At 50.5% G+C, this 21,807-nt stretch overlaps 1 protein-coding gene across 1 annotated transcript in view; it reads right to left on the bottom strand.

The window, feature by feature from the left end:
* TP63 (tumor protein p63) overlaps positions 1–18,159 on the bottom strand; it is a 122,381-nt gene extending 104,222 nt beyond the window's left edge. Inside the window, exon 1 of the mRNA XM_090051428.1 lies at positions 18,015–18,159. Coding sequence (XP_089907554.1) covers positions 18,015–18,076 — 62 coding nt within the window. The 5' untranslated portion in view covers positions 18,077–18,159. The remainder of the gene's footprint in view (positions 1–18,014) is intronic.
* Between the last annotated feature and the right edge of the window lie 3,648 nt (positions 18,160–21,807).

The following is a 21,807-nucleotide window of genomic DNA, read 5'->3' as shown; positions in this document are numbered from 1 at the left end:
TTGTAAGTTTTTAAGAACATATAAGGACTTTGATATGAAAAACACTCAATGGCCAAAATAATAATAAAAAAAAGCACTTGGTTACTCACTAAGGGCTCATGTGTTCGCAAAGGCAGCAGTCACAGCCCATCCTGTCGAACGTACTGAGAATTCAACTCCATAATAGCAGCATGATTCACAGCGAACATGACATGATTCATGAATCATGGCAAGGACAGTGGGATGGGGACCCGGGTACCGTGAACATGTAATGCACGTGTTGTGCCTGAAGGCCTGGTCTCCGCTCCTTAGCGCACGGGCTCCGTGCAGACGCAGCCTGGAGCCATTGGATACTGCATGTTCAAAGGGCTCCACGTGCGAACTCTTGCTCGCCCACACCCTACCCTGCTCCCACTGAGAGGGATGTAGGGGCTCGACTGCACACTGCGTGTTGTCTGCTTGTAGACACAGGACCGAGAGGAGCATAAACTGATCGCAGGAGTCATTGCAGGACTGAAACCAAAGCACGTTGGTGTGTAGATGGCTGAGAGCCAAGACCTGGGCTCTTACCCAGGTTCCTCTGGGGGCCAAAAAGGCAGGGCTCCTTTTCCCTCTGCACACCAAAGACTTAAACAAATAACCTGCTCGTTCCAGTATCACGGACCTTTACACTGAGGTCAAATGGAGCAGACGGCAGGTATCAAGTCCAAGTTAACTTGGCCCACTGCAGGGGAAAATCAGTGCTGCAAGAATTAGGGTTAAACCCTACCAGTAAAAGCAATGCAGAAATGTCAGCTGCACCCATGGCCCATCTCCGAGGGCAGCCATATGGCAAACAAGCGATTACCCGCTCCCCTGCCCACAGGTAGCAAGGGGCTACAGGAGCCACCCGCGTGTGGCTACCCCGGCATAGCCGCATGTCAGCACGCTCCACATCCCAGTGCAATACTGACACGCATGCACAGACATGCTTATCTTGGTGCTGCCTGTGCTGTATATATATGCATTGGCCAAAAAAGCTCAACCCCCCTCGCCCTAGGTCTGTCTCCTAACTTCTCACCAGCACTAAGCTCCCAAGAAACCCCCAAGGGAAAAAGAAACAGATACCAAGACATCCTGCACTTATTGCAACCGGGGAATTTAGTTCTCTCTGCTGACTGATGGGAGCCCAAAGTTGCTCCTGGGCTCAGTATAAAACCAGGGGTGGATCTTTTGAAGACAGCCCCCCCTCCCATGCATCCCTAAATCAGGCTCAGGACCCCAGAGGGGGCTGGTCTGTGGTCAACTCAGCACGGGGGCTTTTTCTTTTTTCCCCCATTAGCTGCGATTCGACCCTTTGCAAAGTGTCCAGACAACTCTTGGGGTTTGTTTGTGCGAGTGCTTGAAGTGCTGCGGATTTCAGCCCGGTGAGGACATGGGGCGCTGGGGCACGCTGGGCAGCAGGTGCCGAGTGGTTGTTATCCCAGGTCATGCAAGACAGACATTCCCCGAATTCAGGAGCAATGAGCCGGCCGGAGTGACGGGCTGGCGAGGTGACATCATGCCCTAGTCTAAAGAGGGCACCCAGGCCACGGAGGAAGCAGGGCCAGCAAAACCACGCCGGCTCCACTCGACTCTCTGCACGGCGACATTGTATATGGCAGGACACACGGCCTGATAAATATAATCCCGGTTGTGGAGAGGGACGGCGTCCCCAGACACTGACCACGCAACACAGGGAGCTTTTTTAGCACAGGAATGCTTCAGACTGTCTACAGCAAAGACGGCTGACATTTCCAACCGAGCCAGGTAAGGCTTTCTGGCACCCCAGAAGCACCTGCTTCTTGGAAAGCAGGCCAAGCATTTGGTTACATGCATGCCTTTCCCCACAAAGTGTTTGGGAGGCTGGATTAAAACTCCCCCTCCGCTCCCGCTATTTTGCTAATAAACAGGGATTGCTTTAAAAAAAAAAATCACAGGGTATTGAAAATCCTCATCGCATTAGAAGGGGGAAGTTATAAACAGCAGCCCCCAATGTGCAAGCATGTCATCATTTAAATGCAAAACACCGACAGCAGGTGGTAGGGACGAGGTCAGCGCCGGCCGTCTAAAATCATGCAGGGGACTTAGTTTCTTCCCTGGAGCTGAGGTTCCCTCCCCACAATTTTTTCATGCGAATGAAATCCAGTGGGGGTTAGAGGATAAAGAACAAACTTGACAGCAGAGGAAGGGAAGTGTTTTACTGGATTTGGGGACGGCAGTCTGGAGGATGGGATGGAGCGCACCCAAAGCAAGTTTGCAGATGACACCAAGCTGTGGGGGGAGGGGGCAGGGTAGTAGATACGCTGGAGGGCACAGCTAAAATTCAGACTGACCTTGACAAATTGGAGGGTTGGGCCAAAAGAAATCCCATGCAGTTCAACAAGACAAGTGCAAAGTCCTGCACTGAGGGGGGGAGCAATCCCCTGCACCGGGGCAGGCTGGGGGGGCGGGCTGGGCAGCAGCTCTGCAGAAAAGGACCTGGGGGGACAGGGGACAAGAAGCTGGACAGGAGCCGGCAGTGTGCCCTCGTGCCAAGAAGGCGACCGGCAGCCTGGGCTGCATGGGTAGGAGCGGTGCCGCCAGATCGAGGGCAGTGATTCCCCCCTCTATTCAGCACTGGGGAGGCCACATCTGGAGTCCTGTGTCCAGCTGTGGTCCCCACTACAGAAAGGATGGGGACACACTGGAGAGAGCCCAGAGGAGGGCAATGAAAATGGTTGTGGGCCTGGGGGGCAGGACTGGTGAGGAGAGGCTGAGGGAAAGGGGCTGATTGAGTCTGGAGAAGAGAAGACCGAGGGGGATTGAATAGCAGCCGTCACTTCCCTGCAGGGGGGCTGCAAAGAGGATGGAGCTGGATGCATGCACAAGGCTAGCAGCAGGACTGGATTCAGTGGGGGCAGACGACAGGACAAGGAGCAATGGGCTCAAGCTGCAGCAAGGCAAGTTGAGGTTGGATATTAGGAGAAACTTTCTCATTGGGAGGGTGGTGAAGCACTGCACACCAACGTGCTTTGGTTTCACTCCTGCAAAGACTCCTTTGATCAGTTTTGTGCTCTTCTCAGTCCTGTGGTCGCAAGAAGACAACAGGCAGAGGTTACTCAGAGAGGTGATGGAGTCTCCGTCCTTGGAGGTTTTGAAGACCCGGATAGACACAGCCTTGTCTGGGATGATGGAGTTGGGGTGGTCCTGCTTGGAGCAGGGGGTTGGACTAGATGTGACTTCCCAAGGTCCCTTCCCACCCTCCTTTTCTATGATTCTATGCATATGAAAGAGAAAGAATAAAAGCAGCTCACATCTTGGAAAGGGAGGGGTGAGCTGACTCATACACACAGATGGTGCACTCACGCTCACTCTAATTTTCTTGCTGCCATTCTGCCCAGCACACTCCTAAACCTAGCAGGAGTCAGGTCCCTAGAGCATGAAAACCCAAGCCTGCCTCCAGGGCTGCCAACTCTCCTGCTTTTGCGGCAAGTCTTTAGGCACTTTGTGCTTTTCTTAAAGTCTCAGCTCCCGGCGTCTGGAGAATGCACTGGGATCTCAGCTTAAGAGTCATGTCTCCAGGCTCTGTGTTTGCCAAGAGCATTTGGAAACGTGAAACCAGTGGCCCCAGACCTAGCAGCAAGACAAAGTTGGACTCCAGTTGGACTGTTCAAGTTTTGTATATTTGAATCCTGTGAGTTTGGGACATCAGACTCCAGATGCTCAATCTGCTCAATGCTGGCAGTATTGCACGGCTGTAAGCCACTGACACTCAGGGACCCACACGGATAGACCATACAAGCTCTGCTTTTGACCCGAAAGGGAATCACCATTCATGGGATGATGCTCTGGGACACCCATCAGCCTTCCAGGCTTGAGGAGCTCAGATCATCCCATGCTATCCCTTTTATCCTGGGCCGTTCTTCTGCATGCACAAGGCTAGCAGCAGGCAGGCATCCACTGCTGAATGCCAATAAGAGGTGCGGCTTTCCTACCAAGCAGGGGGTTTTATATGGTTGCAAGCATTCCCATTTAAGTGTCACAAGGCATACATTAAGCGTACTTAAATTCTTGTCATTTATTTCAGGGTATTCCTCTCCTAGAGCCCGGAGGCAGCTGCCTGCTTCTCTTCACTCGGAGCTACCCAAATTTCAGTGAGTCGGGGAGTCTCGCACCACCCACCAGAATCGAGCGCCTATGGCAGGAGACTCAAAGGCAGAGCCCCACAGGGTGCTGGAGCCTACACCCTGTTACCGGCCTCTATAAACAGACACGAAGAACAAGCAGGTGAAAGGGAAGCACAAGCACACGACATCACCTGAAATGACACGGAGAGCTACGACGGCAGAGGGATGGAAACCCACCTGTGTGCCTGGACTCGACATAAGAGCATAGGCATTGCACAGGGTCCAACCCATGGACCATCTCATCCAGTATCAGTCTCCAGTAGTGGCAAGGGTGGATGCTATAGAGGGAGAGCATCAAACTGGATATTTTTAGAGTGATGCATCCCCTGTTCCATGCATCCACCAGTGACTGGTTTAGAGATGGCAGAGAAAACATCTCCAACTGCTCTGTTCAATAGCCATGAATAGATCTATCATCCATGAATGTCTCCAGTCCCATTTTAAACCTGGCTTCGCTCTCTCCTTCCACCCCCTCCCATGGCAATGCACCCCACAAGTTCACAATGTGTTGCATGCAGTCAAAAACACAAGGAAAATATTTTCTCACTGTTTTCCAAAGTCCAACGTGGATGCAAGTTGGTCAAAACCGTTTCAACTCTTGTTGCAGCTCATCCTAGTTCAGATTACTTCAATCTCCAATTCCTTGAGGCCGTTTTGAAAATATCTATCCTAGTTTAACAAAATATTTCCTCCAAAAATAAAAACATCTACCACCGGCTCATACAGTCACCCTGGAAGTAGAAAGCTAAGCCAGTCGCTTGGTCCATCAGCCCACCCACCTCGATCATAGTGTGCAGTACATATCTGCACCAATGGTGACAGTGTCGAGTGGTGTGAGCACTGCAGCTGCCAGGGATGCAGTTGCTACAGACCCAATGGGAGGAATTAATAAACCTCTAAGAATATATCGAAAACAGGAAGCCAGTGTAGTCAGGGCAGATTCATCTTGGGAGAGTGAATAATTTCACGGTGCACTGAAATGACCAATGCCAGGCATCACAGTTATTGCCTGGCGTGGCATCATTATGTAGATGGGGCCTGACTTTGCTGGGCGTGTCTATGCCCATTTGCCCTGGAAAGTTACAGTCCTCTTGGGGTGGCATTTTAGTGTGGCCCCAGTTTCATGCTGCTTGGTTCTTCTCCAAGCAGTACATCTTTCTTCAAACCAGACCCTGAGCTTGGTACCAGGCTTCATACTGCTTTTCTCTGATCTAGCTGCATTTCACATCAGTGGTAGTCAACCTTTGGGGCTTGCAGGCAGTTGCATGGTGCAGAGCCAGTCTGCAGGGTGGACCCTGTGCAGGCCTGGGCTCTGTACCACCCAGATCCCATCCTAGCCCCGTGCCCCCAAATCGGGCCCTGTACCATATCAGCTCTGCATGCTCCATCTAGCAAATAGGACCATGCTGTCCTCCCACCGGGATCTCCATGGGTCCAGAAAATTGGCAGCTGGGGAATGGCAGTTTGGGGACCTGTGAGGAGCCCTGCAGGCTGGATGATATGGCTTTGTGGGCTGGATTTGGCTTGCAAGATCGGGGCTGAACACCCCTGTCTTAGATGCTAAGAATGCTTCCTAGCTCTCACGCAGTGCTTTTCATCGGCAGACTCCAGAGTACTCCAGAACGAGACAGACAAGAGCTTCCTTTTGTGACCTCTAGTATAAAAGCAACTCCATATAACTCTATGGGCTCCTGTACACACCATGGGTTTTAATCCTCATTAAAATAAATAGGTTTATAAAATGTAATTTGGTTTATTTGGGAGCATCGGATCAGTGTTTGTACACACTAGGTTTTCAAATGAATTAAGCCTGGTCTCCAGCCTTTGCCACAGGAGAGTGGGATGGTCCAGCACTGCCCCCCCCCCGGCCTGGGGCCCCCAATCCCATGCCCCAAGGCCACATCACAGGGAAATGGCAAACTGCACAAGAAAAAAAAAGTGGAAGCAATTCTAAAGTGAAAGCAACCTGAAGGGGTAAACTACAAACAAAGTCGCAGCCATCTGGTGGACAAAGTGGCTCTTGACATGTTGGAGTGACACAATGAATCCATGGATGCGACATTTTAATTCCCAGTGAGCCAAACTAAACTATGTCTGAGGAGTTTTAGTTGAATGCACAAGAAAGACTTTAAAAGTGTAGGGAAATCCTGCTCGTGCAAACGGGCACGCAGTTGCAGCACATGAAAGGGCAAAAAATGTGGCGTGTACAAAGACCCGATAACAGCAAAGCGTGAGCCAGCTGCTACTGTTCATATTCCAAATGCCGAAGAGTAAATCTACACACAGATTTAGGCACCTAAAATGCAGTTAGACACTTACACCAGGTACAGACATCAGACTTTTACCGATACAAGTGATCAGAAACTGGTTTATACCCGTAACAGAACAAAAGTTCAGGACACAAGACTGGTCTATACCCATAACAGAACAGCCATTCAGGGCGCACAGACTGGTTTAAAAATGGCAGAACCCAGTCTAAATTTGCCTTCTCTCGCACCAAAAGGCAAATGCAGGTTCTGCTTGCTACCAATCTAAACTAAGCCACTTAAAGAAAGCCACACAACTTAGATCAATTCTGCCTTGGGCTTTTTGAATGTCTGTACCTAGCCTGGGTGAGCTAGATGCGAAATACCCATTGACTTTTAGTAGTGGTGAGGTGCCTAGCTTCCCTAGGTGCATATTTTTGCATCTTTCATTAATCCCATGCAACTTCTATCTGCAACTTCAGATGCCTATGTCCATTTGTAAATTTGGCTCTTAATCTGCCCTGCATAAAAGGGACAGTCATTCTCATACTGAGGGACTGCCGCAGCCATTAAAGGAACCGAGAGGTATTTGCCAGACTATAGCAATGACCGCCTGGACTGGGCGTGTGCGTGCAGAGGGAGGGAAATGGGCCCGTGAAATAACTAATGTGACTAAAAACATTTGCAATTTGCAAACAACGGTCTTTGGGCTGGGTCGTACAGTATTGATAAGACAAAGGGAGCCTTCAAACTATCTCCTGGCTTGGCTTTCCTTGGGGTTTCTAGCAGATGAGCCTTGTGTTGATTCCCTCGCCCCTGCAGACTTTATACTCCTGGTTTGGTGTGGATCCGATCCAGCGGAGACTGAATCAGAAAAGCTCTTCCCCTACAGCCTGGCAGCTGATAATGCCCACTTGCCTGTGATCACTCAGGATTTCCAAAAGTGCCTAGGGCACCCACAAAAGGTCCAGATTCTCCATAAGTGCTTGTCAGTCGGCAGCTCACATTATGCACCAGATAATTTCATGGTTTCTAGGGTCAGAAGGGACCTGAACAGATCATCAAGTCCAACCCCCTGCCCTGGGCAGCAGCCAGTTTTGGGATCATAATACCCCAGCCCGATATCTATCCAAACAGATAGTTAAACACAGGACTCTTTGAGCCACTTATTCATTTTCCTCACCAGGAGCCAAATCCTTGTGACGTTTGGCTTGGACTGGGCTACAGACCATTATTGCTGCAGACAGGAGACACAGCAAGGAGGCCATTAGCAGGGAGGTACCATGAAAAGACAGGAGGGATTACAGCTATTGCATTTTCCATGAACAGCATAAACACATTAAAAAAAAAAGATGAGCCATTGAGTGCTTCATTCTTTAATCTCTTTGGTTTTCCTGGGGGCTGGAGGCACAGGGTATCCTGGGAGCTAAGCCTTCTCCCCGCAAGCCAAAGAGACCACATTAAAGACTTCAGCTATTCTCCTTCCACCCCCTTTTAAAGCCAGGAAGAACAGAGACAAGGGACAATTCAGTTCTCCGTGAATCCCCGAGGGAATGCAAAACCAATCTTCAAGCAAACAAGCATCTTCTTTATTACACTCTGTGCAGGTTATGCAAAGGCTTTAAAAAAAAAATTAAACACATCAGTGAAAGGGAACTGATACCCCAGCACAGATGGGTCTTCTGAACAAAGACTGAAGACCAGTGACGGGCAGCATAAAACAAGGACCAAATTGAAAAATGGGCAGAGCTACAGGGTTTCCTTAAAGAGGGAAGTGAACGAAACCCCACAATATTTAACCACAGTTTTTTGTCACCCAAGAGCATTTAATACTGGGTGTGTCTACATGAGATGCTATCTGCTCAGTAGCCTATTAACACTACACAGCAAAACCCGTGCAAAATACACTACTACGCAATAGTATTAGGCTACTGCACAAGTAGTGTCTGTAAAAACCCTTGCACTGGTGCTACTGTGCAGTAGTGCCAGTTACTGCATATTGATTTAGTACTTGGTTATGCAATTACTAAACTTAATGCGCACTAAGCAGTTTTTAAGACGGCGTCTACACATGCAGGTGTTACAGCGCAGTAACACTGTGTGCGGACCAATTTTGGAGTAAAGCTAGTCTGAAGTCAGTCCACATACAGTGTTACTACGCAGTAACGCATCTCCATGTGCATTTCTGCGCACTAACTACTCAGGTGCAAATTTGCTACCTGCATCATGAAGATAGCAAATTTATTTCCAGGTCGGTATAAGTCGCTATAGTTACTGTGCAGTACAGGGGCACACATGTAGGCGCGCTCCCGTACTGCTCAGTAATTTTTGGTTATTGTGCAGTAACCTAAATTACTGTGCAGTAAGTGTACGTGTGTAGATGCACCCATTGAGTGCCAATGCAGTCTAGCACAGAGAAAGCGCAGCACATGTTTTAATGGTCTTTCATAAGACAGGGGAAAGGGCACTCAAAAGAAAAGACAAGAAGAAAGAAGGAGGGAGAAACCTATCTAAGAACACCCTTCTTAGGGCTCCCTCCTCTGTCTTTACTGTGTGTTGCCCTCTCCTCTGGTTCGATGGTCACCCCAGCCACAAGATGTGAGTTTTGTTTCTTCCTGGAGTGGCTGGCTGAGAAAGCCTCCTGGCTCTCTTAATGCAACATAGCATTCACCTGTGGATCTCTCTGCCATGTGACCTTATCGAGGCCAATTATTTGCTCTCAGAAGGCGCTAAGAAGGAATTCGGACCTAATCTAGAAGTCTGCAGCACCCAGCAGCTCTTGTTCTGAGACACCGAGCCAAATTTTCACTAGAAAGGAGTGAATTGAACCTGGGGCACTTGGGAAAATCTAACTCTGGCTGTGGATGCTGGGTCCTTAGAGACTCTAGCCACCCATTCAAGGCTTGCAGCAATGGGAACAGCCCAAGAGCTCTCAACTTCTTGTGCACAAACGAATACCCCTTCCTGGAGGTAAAAACAGTTTCCCTACCTTGTCCACTGCCCTACCCCTCCATGATGCAAAGCCAGTTTTCATCCTATGAAATTCGCTGCCATTTTTGGCTGCTGATTTTTCTGGGAACAGGATCAGGCCTTGCACGAGCTCCTTGATGCTTCTTGGGTGCTTCGAAAGCACCTGCTGCACTGGGTGAGTGACCATCAATAAATCTGTATTAAGCCAAGTGGCTCTACATTTGGACTCAGGACTCCTAGCTCTTTCAGCTGCTCCAAGTCGGGTCTCAGGCTGGACAGACTGATGGGCTGCCCAAGTCTGGCTCTGTTTTTGGTACCAGCTCCTACAGCCAGTAAACTGAGGCTACAGCTGTGTAAAGGCAAGATGTGTCACACAGATTAACCCCAGCTAACCGGGTGAGACACGGATATTCTGTTGTGAGACGTCACGTCGAAATGGCTTTCTAACCAGAGTTCATCGTGGTATATCCTCCAGCTAGTCTCAATTGGGAACCTCAGCTGCTCCTGCTAAATGACTGCTGGCTACTGAAAGGAGTGCATTTACTGCAGATTTGTGATCTGGGAAGGGATAAAACCCACTCCTCTGGACAGCGCATAACCCTGTGCTGTCCATAATTGCAAGAGGTGGTATGTGTTTTCAGCTCAGAGGTCCATCCTTGATACAGAAACAGAGACATCTCTCTGCTTTATTGTTGGATGCTGAGAATAACAAAACACTTACATTTAGGCATTTTCATCTTCAAAATGCATGCAAGCACTGACCCTCACATCATCCCCACCTAGTAGGCGAGGGCAGTCGGGGTTCCTCTGGGTGAAGTTAAATGACTTGCTGAAATCTGTCTGCAGAAGCAGAAAAGAGGAGGAATCCCTTTAAAACTCAGGACTTCTGGCACCCAGGCCATGTGAAACCACATCTTTCCAGATCTGTGAAGCTAAATCACATATACCTGATAGCTCCCAATACCCTACATGGTGCCTTATCTCTCCTATCTGCCATGCTTCACAGGAAAATTAACTTCCACAAACCTGCTATCAGACTTTTTTACAGAAACATTCACCATTTAATTGCCCTTCGGGCACAGGAAACCGGGAATGAGAACTCATGTTTCTGACACCAAGTCAACAGGAATTAGAAACACAAGTCTCAGTCAGGAGACCGCAAAATCATTCTAAGGGTACCACTCACTATAGGGTTGTCGGTTGTAGCCGTGTTGGTCTAAGGACACAGGCAGACAAGTTTTTTTGGGTAAATGTGATATCTTTCATTAGACCAACTCAATAGTTGGAAAAAATTGTTCTTTGCACCCCCCCTTTTTGTACCCAAAAGCTTGCAAAGAGCAATGTTTTCCAACCATTGAGTTGGTCTGATGGAAAATATCACATTTACCCAAAGAACCTTATCTGCCACTCAGTAGGAGCACTCGATTTTTGCTGCCGTTTCGTGACGTGCATGTAAACCACACGTATCATGTACAAGCGCCTTTCGGTGTGCAAGCATCTATACATGTCTCGCAAGATAAACCCAGAGATTTCAAATAGGAATTAATCTGGCATATCAAAACCCTATTTATCAGAAATATTGAAGCCTGAAATGGGAGAGGAAGGAGTTCGTTGACTTTCGGTGGCGTTCCAAGGTGGAGGTATTTCCCCCAGGGAACGATGGGCTAAGCATCAGCAATCAAGAAACGTTGAGAGAACTCGCGCTGTGCACACTTGAGGGACTGGGGGGGGCTGGGGAGGAGGGCAGGGGCGGCGTTAATCCAGCCCTGCTAACAGGTGCGCCACTGACAAAGAAAGACCATCCCATGGGAGCAGAGCTCCCAGGTAAAACACAGCCTAATGACTGTCATTTCCAAACCTGGGAGAGACTTATCTGCAAACATCACTCCCCCATCCAGACTTAAGCTGTAAAAAGTGGCTTGGAGAGAGAGACTAATTATATCCCTCCAAGCATTTGGACTTTGATCATAATTACAGTGCCTTTCCTGCCTTACATTAGTGGCTTTCAACTACACGTATGTGGACACTTCTTGAAAGGTGGAAACCCTGTCTCTTTTAGGTGGCTAGATTATTTTATGACTCAAAACAACTTATTTCTTAATTTTTCTTTTTTTTTACGGTATCTGTAATTACAACCATGATGCAAGAAACTATTTAACATATGCCAAACCTCAAGAACAAGTAGACCACAAATCCAGAAACTAGTCACTTCCAAAGGCAGCAAGAAGGCACAGCAGCCCCCCTGGCTCTCCAGGGACCTAGCGGACCTCCTGCGGCTAAAAAGGAAAGCCTACAAAGGACGGAGGATGGGATTCACCTCCAAGGAGGATTACTCCGCGCTGGTCCGGTCCTGCAGGGAGCAAACCAGGAAAGCCAAGGCTGCAACTGAACTCCAACTAGCTTCAGGCATCAAGGACAACAAAAAGTCCTTTTTCAGATATGTGGGGAGCCGGAGGAAAACCAACGGCAATGTTGGACCCCTGCTAAACCAGATGGGGCAATGATGCCCAGGAAAAAGCCAACTTATTAAATAGGTACTTTGCGTCAGTCTTTCATCAGTCCCATGGGACGCCCATGCCTGCTACAGGACAGGGAGATCCAGGTGAGAGAGATCCCCTGCCCTCCATCAATGCTGACCTCGTGAAGGAACACCTTGAGAAGCTGGAGACCTTCAAGTCAGCCGGCCCTGACAACCTGCACCCCAGGGCACTCAAGGAGCTGGCGAGCGTCATAGCCCAGCCCCTGGCACGGGTCTTCGAGAGCTCCTGGCGCTCTGGTGCAGTGCCCGAAGACTGGAAGAAGGCCAATGTGGTGCCGATCTTCAAGAAAGGGAGGAGAGTGAATCCGGCTAACTACAGGCCCATTAGCCTGACTTCTGTCCTGGGGAAGATCTTAGAAAAGTTTATTAAGGAGGACATCCTTGAGGGACTGGCCCAGGCTAACATCCTAAGGGACAGCCAGCACGGGTTTGTTGCGGGTAGGTCTTGTTTGACCAATCTCATTTCCTTCTATGACCAGGTGACCTATCACCTGCACAAGGGAGAAGAGGTTGATGTCATATATCTTGACTTCAAAAAAGCTTTTGATCTGGTATCCCATGATCACCGCTTGGCCAAACTGGCCAGTTGTGGCCTTGGCTCCACCACGATCCGCTGGCTGGGAAACTGGCTTCGTGGTCGGACCCAGAGGGTTGTGATTGATGGCAGTCACTCATCGTGGTGCCCTGTGACCAGTGGGGTCCCTCAAGGCTCTGTCCTGGGACCCATCCTGTTCAACATCTTCATTAACAATGTGGACATTGGAGTCAGGAGTGGACTGGCCAAGTTCGCCGATGACACCAAACTTTGGGGCAAAGCATCCACACCAGAAGACAGGCGGGTGATCCAGGCTGACCTGGACAGGCTCAGCAAATGGGCAGATGAGAACCTGAGGGTGTTTAACACCGAAAAATGCAAGGTTCTCCACCTTGGGAGGAAAAACCTGCAGCACCCGTATAGGCTCGGCAGTGCTACGTTGGATAGCACTACAGAAGAAAGAGACTTGGGGGTCATCACTGACCACAAGATGAACATGAGCCTCCAATGCGATGCTGCGGCTAGTAAAGCGACCAAAATGCTGGCGTGCATCCATAGATGCTTCTCGAGCAAATCCCGGGACGTCATTCTCCCCTTGTACTCGGCCTTGGGTGAGGCCGCAGCTGGAGTACTGCGTCCAGTTTTGGGCTCCACAATTCAAAAAGGATGTGGAGAAGCTTGAGAGAGTGCAGAGGAGAGCCACGCGCATGATCAGAGGTCAGGAAAACAGACCTTACGATGACAGGCTGAGAGCCATGGGGCTCTTTAGCCTGGCAAAGCGCAGGCTCAGGGGTGATCTGGTGGCCACCTAATAAGTTTATCAGGGGTGACCACCAGGATCTGGGGGAACGTCTGTTCACCAGAGCGCCCCAAGGGATGACGAGGTCGAACGGTCACAAACTCCTGCAAGACCGCTTCAGGCTGGACATGAGGAAGAATTTCTTTCCTGTCCGAGCCCCCAAGGTCTGGAGCAGTCTGCCAGTGGAGGTGGTTCAAGCACCTACATTGAACACCTTCAAGAGTAAATTGGATGCTTATCTTGCTGGGATCCTGTGACCCCAGCTGACTTCCTGCCCTTTGGGCAGGGGGCTGGACTCGATGATCTCCCGAGGTCCCTTCCAGCCCCAGTGTCTATGAAATCTATGAAATATGTGAATATGTGTGTGGGTTGTCTCTTAGATCTGAGTCAGAGACCCTATTACCTTTTGGATTTCACCGGTGACATTTCCTATCAAACAGAAGCAGAACAGCTGCTTTCTTTCATGGTTTGAGTTCATGGGTTTTGGTTGAGACTTTTTATTAGGAGGAAAAAGATGGCCCAGTTTATCTACCCGCCCTTTCTGCCAGGGGCCGTTTTCCAGACTATGTCAGACTTCCATGCCACTTATTTGCTATTGCAGAGGGTTTTTGTCTAATTCGCTGTTGTATTGGTCCAGGGGTCTTTTCTTTTAACATGGCATGGGCTTGGAGCAAGATACTTCACTTATCAAGTAGTTTTCATGTTCTGTACTAACCCAGCTCCTCCCCACTGAGGTGAGCCATGGGGCTATATGAATGTCTAGACTTTAAAAGCTTTGAGGCAGGTATTTTCACTAACTTCGTTGTAAGACCCTGAGCTAGGAGGACAGACAGCCAAATGGTCCAGAAGCTAGACCTCTGTCTCCTTTTGGCTTTACCACTGACCTCCTCTGTGACAGCACACATCACTTCACTGATAGGGCATCCCCCATCAATGGGTTTGAATGCTGTGGACAAATAGTATTTTGTATTAATTATACTAATGCATTATTTCTAATGACCTGTTAGCACAGGGGCCAGTTATCATCAACTGATAGGATCATAGGAAAGTTGGGCTGAAAGGGCTCTCAGGTCACACCTACTCCAGCCCCCTGCTCAGGGCAGGATCCCCCCTGACCAAACCCACTCAGACCTGGGTCTGTCCAACCTGCTCTTGAAAGTTTCCAAGGATGGAGATTGCACCACCTCCGCAGGCATCATGCCCAATGATTGACCACCCTCGTTCAGAAATGTTGTCCTCGACTCCAACTTACAGTCAGGCAGACGACAGGACAAGGAGCAATGGGCTCATGTTGCAACAGGGGAAGTTGAGGATGGATATTAGGAAAAAAATGTTCTCACTAGGAGGGTGGTGAAGCACTGGACCAGGCTACCCAGAAAGGTGGTGGACTCTCCATCCTTGGAGGTTTGAACACCCAAAGCTTTGTCTAGGATGATGTAGTGGGGGCTGGTCCTGCTTGGAGCAGGGGGTTGGACTAGATATGACCTCCTGAAGTCCCTTCCCACCCTCGTTTTCCATGATTTCCTCTGCTGCAGCTTGAGGCTGCGGCTCCTAGCCCTTTCCCCTGTGGCCACAGAGACAAGCCTATCTCCATTCTCTCTAGAATCGCCCACTGAAAGCATCCCATTATAGTATTTGCTTCCCAACCTCACCCAGGTGAAAGGTTTGGAAAGGGGGCAAGGGGCGAATCTTGCTGTCCCACATCCCTTGGCATGAGATGGCAATGGCAAACCTAAGGCCTACAGAGTACAAATCCTGCCTGCTGCCCACGGTAGCATGTCTCATCGGCGAGCCATGCCCAGCACTGCAGTGTCAGCAGGGAACGCCCCCTCTCCCGGAGGGTGACTCAAAAGGGAACGTGTCAGCACGTTGCTGAAGCATCATATAGGAATGAGGCGGTGGCCTGCTCGAGTATATTATACATCGTGCCAGAAGGGGCTGTCATTTCAGCCTTGCCAATCACCATTTATTCCTGATTTTAAAAAGTGCCCACGAGGCAGGGCAGGGCAAAGCCGGGAATTTATCAGGAATTCTGATGCTTCCTTTTCTCCAAATCGGAGAGAAAAGCCCGAGCGCCGACCGGTCCTATGAGACGTTTGCTGCTAAACCTTTTGCTCGGGATACGGTGAAGTGACTTCACTGGAGGGCTTGGCTTTGAAACGCTTTGAGTCAGCATTCATTATTTTGACTCTTAGATCAACGGGAAATATGAATGTTGAAATCAAGTCTGTTGCCCTTACGCAAGGAGTTTGACCACAGCAAACTGAACATTTCAATTGCTCGCATCAAAATTTATCTACGTGTACAATCCTAGAATCGTAGACAGTGAGGGTTGGACAGGACCTCGGGATGTCACATCTAGTCCAGCGTCCTGCTCCAAGCAGGATCAGCCCCAACTCCATCATCCCAGACAAGGCTTTGTCTACCTGGGGCTTCAAAACCTCCAAGGATGGAGACTCCCCCACCTCCCTGGGTAACCTGTCCCAGTGCTTCACCACCCTCCTCGTGAGAGTTTTTCCTAATATCCAACATCAACTTCCCTTGCTGCAGCTTGAGCCCATTGCTCCTTCTGTCATCTGCACCACTGAGACCAGCCCAGCTCCATCCTCTTTGCAGCCCCCCTGCAGGGAGGTGAAGGCTGCTATTCAATCCCCCTCGGTCTTCTCTTCTGTAGACTAAATCAGCCCATTTCCCTCAGCCTCTCCTCACCAGTCCTGCCCCCCAGCCCACAACCATTTCATTGCCCTCCACTGGACTCTCTCCAATGTGCCCACATCCTTTCTGCAGTGTCCAGCTGTGGGCCCCCCACAGGACTCCAGATGTGGCCTCCCCAGTGCTGAATAGAAGGCAATAATCATTTCCCTCCATCTGCTGGCAACTGCTACTAATAATCCATCCGTTCTCCTGGAACCCCTGGATTTCGCTGAATCAGTATTTTCCACTGTGAAAAACCCTGGACTAATAGACATAAATCGAAAAGTTCCCCCGGTCCCTTTAGGTCTTCAGGTCATAGCACTGGCAGGGGAATCCAGTCCCCTGCATTCACTCTGCAGAGTCTGGCCCCGCTGGGACAAACCGGAGAAGACCTGCTCTCGGAGGCTGCTGGAAATGTCGTCAGCCTGCAAACACCTGAATATCCACGTGAATCATTCTCGCTGTAAAGCACCTGTATTGGGCTACGAGGTGCAGACGTGCTCGTCTGTAGGCACACATGGGCTGTAAAGCCACAACAGGCCATTAGCAACATCTGCTTGGCCTGGGTGCAGAACGCACGCCGGACACCGTCACCCCTTGTCCTTACGTCTAGCCCATGCCATTTGGCCGAGTACAGCGTTTGCCCTCAAAAGGCATCCTTGCTGACTCCGAGGTTTTGAATGATGGAGAATCCACCCGGGCTCTTACAAAGCCAGTCCACAGTCTCCTTCCCCTTGCCGCTAAATCCTGGATCCTAATTACTACCCGGCATCGGTCTAGGTTCACTCTCCAGCCATTAAATATTATTCTGCTTTTCACAGATTCATAGATGCGAGGGGCTGGAAGGGACCGTGCAAGATCCTCGGGTCCAGCCCCCCTGCACTTGGGCGGGAGAGATGTGTCCGGAGACCGCTGCTACCATCTGCATCCCCCGCCGCACACAGGTGCTTGCATCTCTGCTTCGGCGCGCGCCCGTGGAAATCGGTCAAGCTGCTGGGATTTAGCGGCGATCACAATTTGGCCGAGTTTGTCCCCACGGCAATCCAGCGTCTGTTGTGGAAGGTTTCGCAGGGAAAACCAATACCCCCTGCTCCGTTCCACATTCCTTCACCAAGGCCTTGCAGCCAAGGACTGCTTGCTATTTCCCAGCTCTCCTTCCTCCCTCTCCCCCCTCGGCCAGCTTTCCACACTGCCCAAAAGGACTGGGCGTGAACCGGGTCCATCGCCCTATGAGAAAAAAAAATCACCCACGGGAACCAGAGACCACAAAGCTGCCTAATCCCCTTGGGGTTACAGGACAGTAGCCCAGGACCCTCCTAGTGCTGGAGGGATGAGCGTGCCCGTAACCCCTTGACACCTTCCTTGCTCTCTGCATGCAGCGAGGCGCTATCCAGAAGGGACTCTCCCCAAACGACCGCACTAACAGGACTTTGCCGCTTCTCAGTTTATGACTGGAAAAAATACCATCTGCGTGTTTAAATATAGTTGCTCCTGTAGCAAGCAGCAAACAAACAAGCCGATCCTCCACGGCGTGCTCTTATCTGCTGGAAAGCCGGCTTCGCAAAGCTAAAAATACAAGTAAGCCAGGATATTTCCTGCCAAACAGTGCAAGGTGCTCTTCGAAAACAACCGTATCTCAGGAAAGCAGGAGGCGGTCAAGACCTGATAGTTGTGTGTGGTTGTAAAATCCCAAATCTCAAGGCACAACAACAGATGCTCGTGTTGTGTCCAGGCACCTCTTCACTTAAAAAAACAAAAAAAAACACCCCATAAAAAGTTAAAATGCTTTTTTGCTACCTCTTGAAAGACAAACTAACAGCCTAGCCTAATGGCCTGGTTTCATATTATTTATCAGACACCTTTTCTGTTGCCAAAGAGAAAACCCAGGGATTGCAAACGGATGCCTGTCGTGGAGCAATAACCTGTTAGAAAGCCAAAAATAATAATCGGCTCTGCTGAGCGTGACATTTTTCCCCCCGCTCGCAGCCCAGCTGCTTGAAAAGCTAATACTGACGCCGGGCTCAAACCTGCGCCGGGAAGAAAGTTGCGGCACGCGTGGACTCACCGCTGGATGCAGGGATCTGGGTAGTACTGCAACGTGGGGTAGGGCGCGGGTTCGAGATTCATATCCGTCCACCCCTCTTCGGGTAGAAACCAAACCAATAACAATGGATAACGCCAGCCAGCTCCAGGCAATAGGGGCAAGTGGTACAGGAGATTGAACTTTAGAGACTTGTTTTACACTTGCAAATAGGCGGGGTCTTCCCAGGGCCTGGCCAATGGGAGTCATCCAGCGACCCGAGCATCACGAGCAGTCACTCCTTGCCATCTGGGCATCTTCTGCGGGGATGTTTCCCCCTCCTCTCCACATCCTTCGTCCCCGCTGGCGTGCACTGCGCTCGCTCGCCATCCGGAGCTCATCTGGGGTCTCACTGAGCTTCTCATCCGCCTGGCCATTGGTTGCCTTCCCCGGATGACCTCAGAGCTTAATTTTGGCAGCCCCGAGACGCTGCGAAGTGCCATTCCTGTTGGTCACCCTCGCCTCCAGATGGCTGGAGTTTCCCCACGCTGGGTGCTGCACCCGGCCTGGAGCTGGGCTGCTTCCACGTGCTTTTACAGCTCCTTCTGTGGCTAACTTGCTAGCAGAGGGGCCAAGGGGGATTTTTTCTTTCCTCCAAAGGGCCAAGGGGAATTTTTGTGAGCAAAATAAGCCCCCTGTTGTGGTCACGCCATCGAGAGCTGTATAACAAAGCACGGGGAAATTCCTAATGAACTAAGTTTACTATGAACCCTTGCTCTTTTGCATCCTCCCCAATATAATAAACAGCAACAAAAAGATAACCTTGATGTTAATTCTCACTCTGATTTTTGCTATGCTTATTTTTCAGGTTATTTGGGGTTTTGTTGTTTTTTTTTAAAGATGATGCAAATGCACACACACCTGTCTATTTTAAATTCTTCCCTAATTCTTGAAGGCCAATTTTTATAATTTTCACGTATCTGAATTTTTCACAGGGAGACAGGGAAGAAAACCCAACTGTTTGCTGCCCGGGGCTGGTAAAGAAGTAGCAGGAAAACGAAAGCCGCATGCACAGGAGAGCCTCGAGAAGAGGAACATGTAAGCCGGAAGGTCGTTCGACAGCAAACCTATTTCCAAGGAGTCATTTTCCACTACGCAAAGCAGCAGGAGAAAAACAACTTGCCGCCTGCTCGCTGTGTCACCTCCCGTCCCCCCTTGAATAGGAGGGGCTGTAAACCTATCCCGGTTTTGTGGTTTTGGAGAATGAATGAAATATGAATCAGGCGCTAAATTAAAATGGATTCCAGCAGGAAAAAATAGCGGCAATGTATCCATGCTCCGACTGGGTCGCATCGTCCTGCAGAAGAGGGGAGAGGCCAAGAGCTCACCTCCCCGGTGTGCACCTGGCAGGGGCCGGCGCCCGCACCCATGCCAAGGCCGTGCGTCGAAGCTGGGAGCTGTGTTTGGAGGCAGCGAGACCGCCGGTTTGCCTCGTTCCTCGGAGGAAATTTTGCTTGGAAGTGTCATGTGGAAACATTTCCCTCGCTGTCGGTGCCAGGGTGGCAGGGCGGCTATTTAAAACTTGACATTCTCCACCCACGCGCAGCCCAAGAGCTCCTAACATCTGTGAATTGTGAATCCCGGAAAATGCACAGCCCTGATCCGCGGCCAAGCCTGGAGCAGCTTACGTTCCAGTATGTGAAATATGTTAAGAAAGGAGGGTTTGGAAATGAAGGACGGGTCCGTGGGGGGCTCCCTCCTTGCCGCTTTACCGAACCTGTCGCGAGGTTGTATCCCAGGAACTTTTGAGCCTAAGCCTTCCTTTCTGCCTCCCTGCTGCAGGCAAATGTTTGTAGCCTGCGGGGAGTTTGCACGCCTGCCTTCATAGATGCCTTAAGTACCACCAATGAATTGGCAATCAGTTTGCTCACGTTATAAAGCAAGTGGAGGTGAGCCCTGAGAAGCGAGGATGGGCCAGGTTTCTATTCTTCGCAGGTTATGCTGCTACTTCTATCGCCAGGGCATCACTCATCTAGCATTTGAAACAGCCTGGCTCAGACGGCGAGGATCAGAGCAAGGTTTAAGGGTCAAGTGGAAGATGGATCCAAGGGCAAGGGGCTGAGGTCAGCTTACACAGCATCTGCATCTTGGGAGCTCTTATAAAAGTTTCATGTTTCCTAGCCTACCTGGTGGAAACCTCATCCCACAGCCCCACACCATCACGGCTCCCAGCCATTGCCACCCGGAAAGCAGAAGAGGGAAAAGGTCCCCAGGACTCGAAACTTTAGGGGCCAATTTTGAATGGAGGATTTCTATGTGGTCCATGCTGGCATCTAGTCTAGGGCAAAAGGATGCCTCCAACTCGCACCATGCTTTCTGCCAGCTGGAGCCCAAAAAGCTTTGTGAGGTTTGGCACGTGCACATCGCCGCATGGCTGAGAACTTACTGCTGGGGCAGGTCACTTATTAATTGCCCCCCTATGTACCTGGGCCACAGAGGATGTGGGTCAGGGAGCCTGGTACTTTTGCTGGGGCTCGCTCCTGCTTTTCACTCCGACGGCGCCTCGCAGACCGTGTGAAATCTGATGCCGTGAACTGCAATTCACACGGGAACCAATTGCCGCCGCTTCAAAATACCCATAAACAAGTGCTCGGGATCTTTAACATGCTGCCAAGGCATGGAAAAGTTAGCCACTAATGACTTCACCCCGTTAAATGAAAACTAAAGACTCAAAAAAGAGCTCCCGCGGTGGGTCATCAGCTCCAAGTCCCTCCTGGCAGACCCTCCAACAAATTCAAGGTGAAGTTCGTTTGGGATCGGTGCCCGGAAGCACGGGCATTTTTCCAGCCTTTCCCCCACAACCCTGCAAAATATATCAGGCCAGACAGACTTTGGATCAGCCCAGCTGGTTGCCTTTGGATGCTGCTACATCCTTCCTGGCTGCAACATGAAACGGAGATCCGAGCCATCCTACCTGAAGCACCTGCTCTTTGGTTTTCCCCCGGTCTTGCAGCCAACGCTTCGCCGTGCATTGCTAAACACAGCGCAGCGCCGCGCGGGGAATGCAGGCCGTGGCTGTCCGGTCTCAGACATGGAATCCGTTCCCCCCGTTCGGCCCTATCGGGGGAACCAGATAGGACCCCCTTTCCCCTCCCCTCTCCCCAGCCGGTTACGGGAGCTGCGCTAAGCTGCTCGCAGCTGGAAGTCCCTCCTCACATGTCAGAGGCTAGAGTGGAAACCCAAGCCAAAGTGTGTGCAAGCGTGCGTGTGGGTTGCCAGCGCCCGGTCACGCATAGCTGGGAGGATCTCAAGGCTGAACATGATCCAGCCAGCACACTTGTCCTGCCCTGAAGAAAATCTGTTGGGGCTTGAGGGGGGGGAAAAGAGGGGCAAAGTCTCATGTTTAAGAGCAAAGAAGTCAGAGAGACGGGCCAGTCACTGCTTTCCCAGCTAGTAAACCTCACTGTTGCACGCTGGAAGTAACCGCCCATGTCTACGGGGTGAGATGTACACGTTAGCGTTAAGAGCCGTGCAAGGTTACAAGAGCTTGTGACCTCCCAGCCGGGCACGCCAGCTCCCGGGACACTGTCGACCGTCTGGTAAGGGGATGGCATGCACCCGGGCGCCGAACGCACGTGCCACCCTGAAGCCAGAGGGAAGCCAGGCATTAACAGGTCCGTCTGCCCAGTGGATTTACAGTCAGAGTCTGTGGTGCACACATTAATCAGAAAACAGAAGGGCATGTGCAGGAGGCATGTGTGTAGGTGGGTAAGAATGCAGGGTGTCGCTCCATCATTGTTTTCCAGTCGGGGAAAGAGAGACAGCTGGGGCCTCCCCC

Source organism: Crocodylus siamensis, chromosome 6 (assembly GCF_052110815.1).
Source record: "Crocodylus siamensis isolate JL-2025a chromosome 6, ASM5211081v1, whole genome shotgun sequence".
NCBI lineage: Eukaryota > Metazoa > Chordata > Crocodylia > Crocodylidae > Crocodylus > Crocodylus siamensis.
This window is presented reverse-complemented; position numbering and strand designations above follow the sequence as displayed.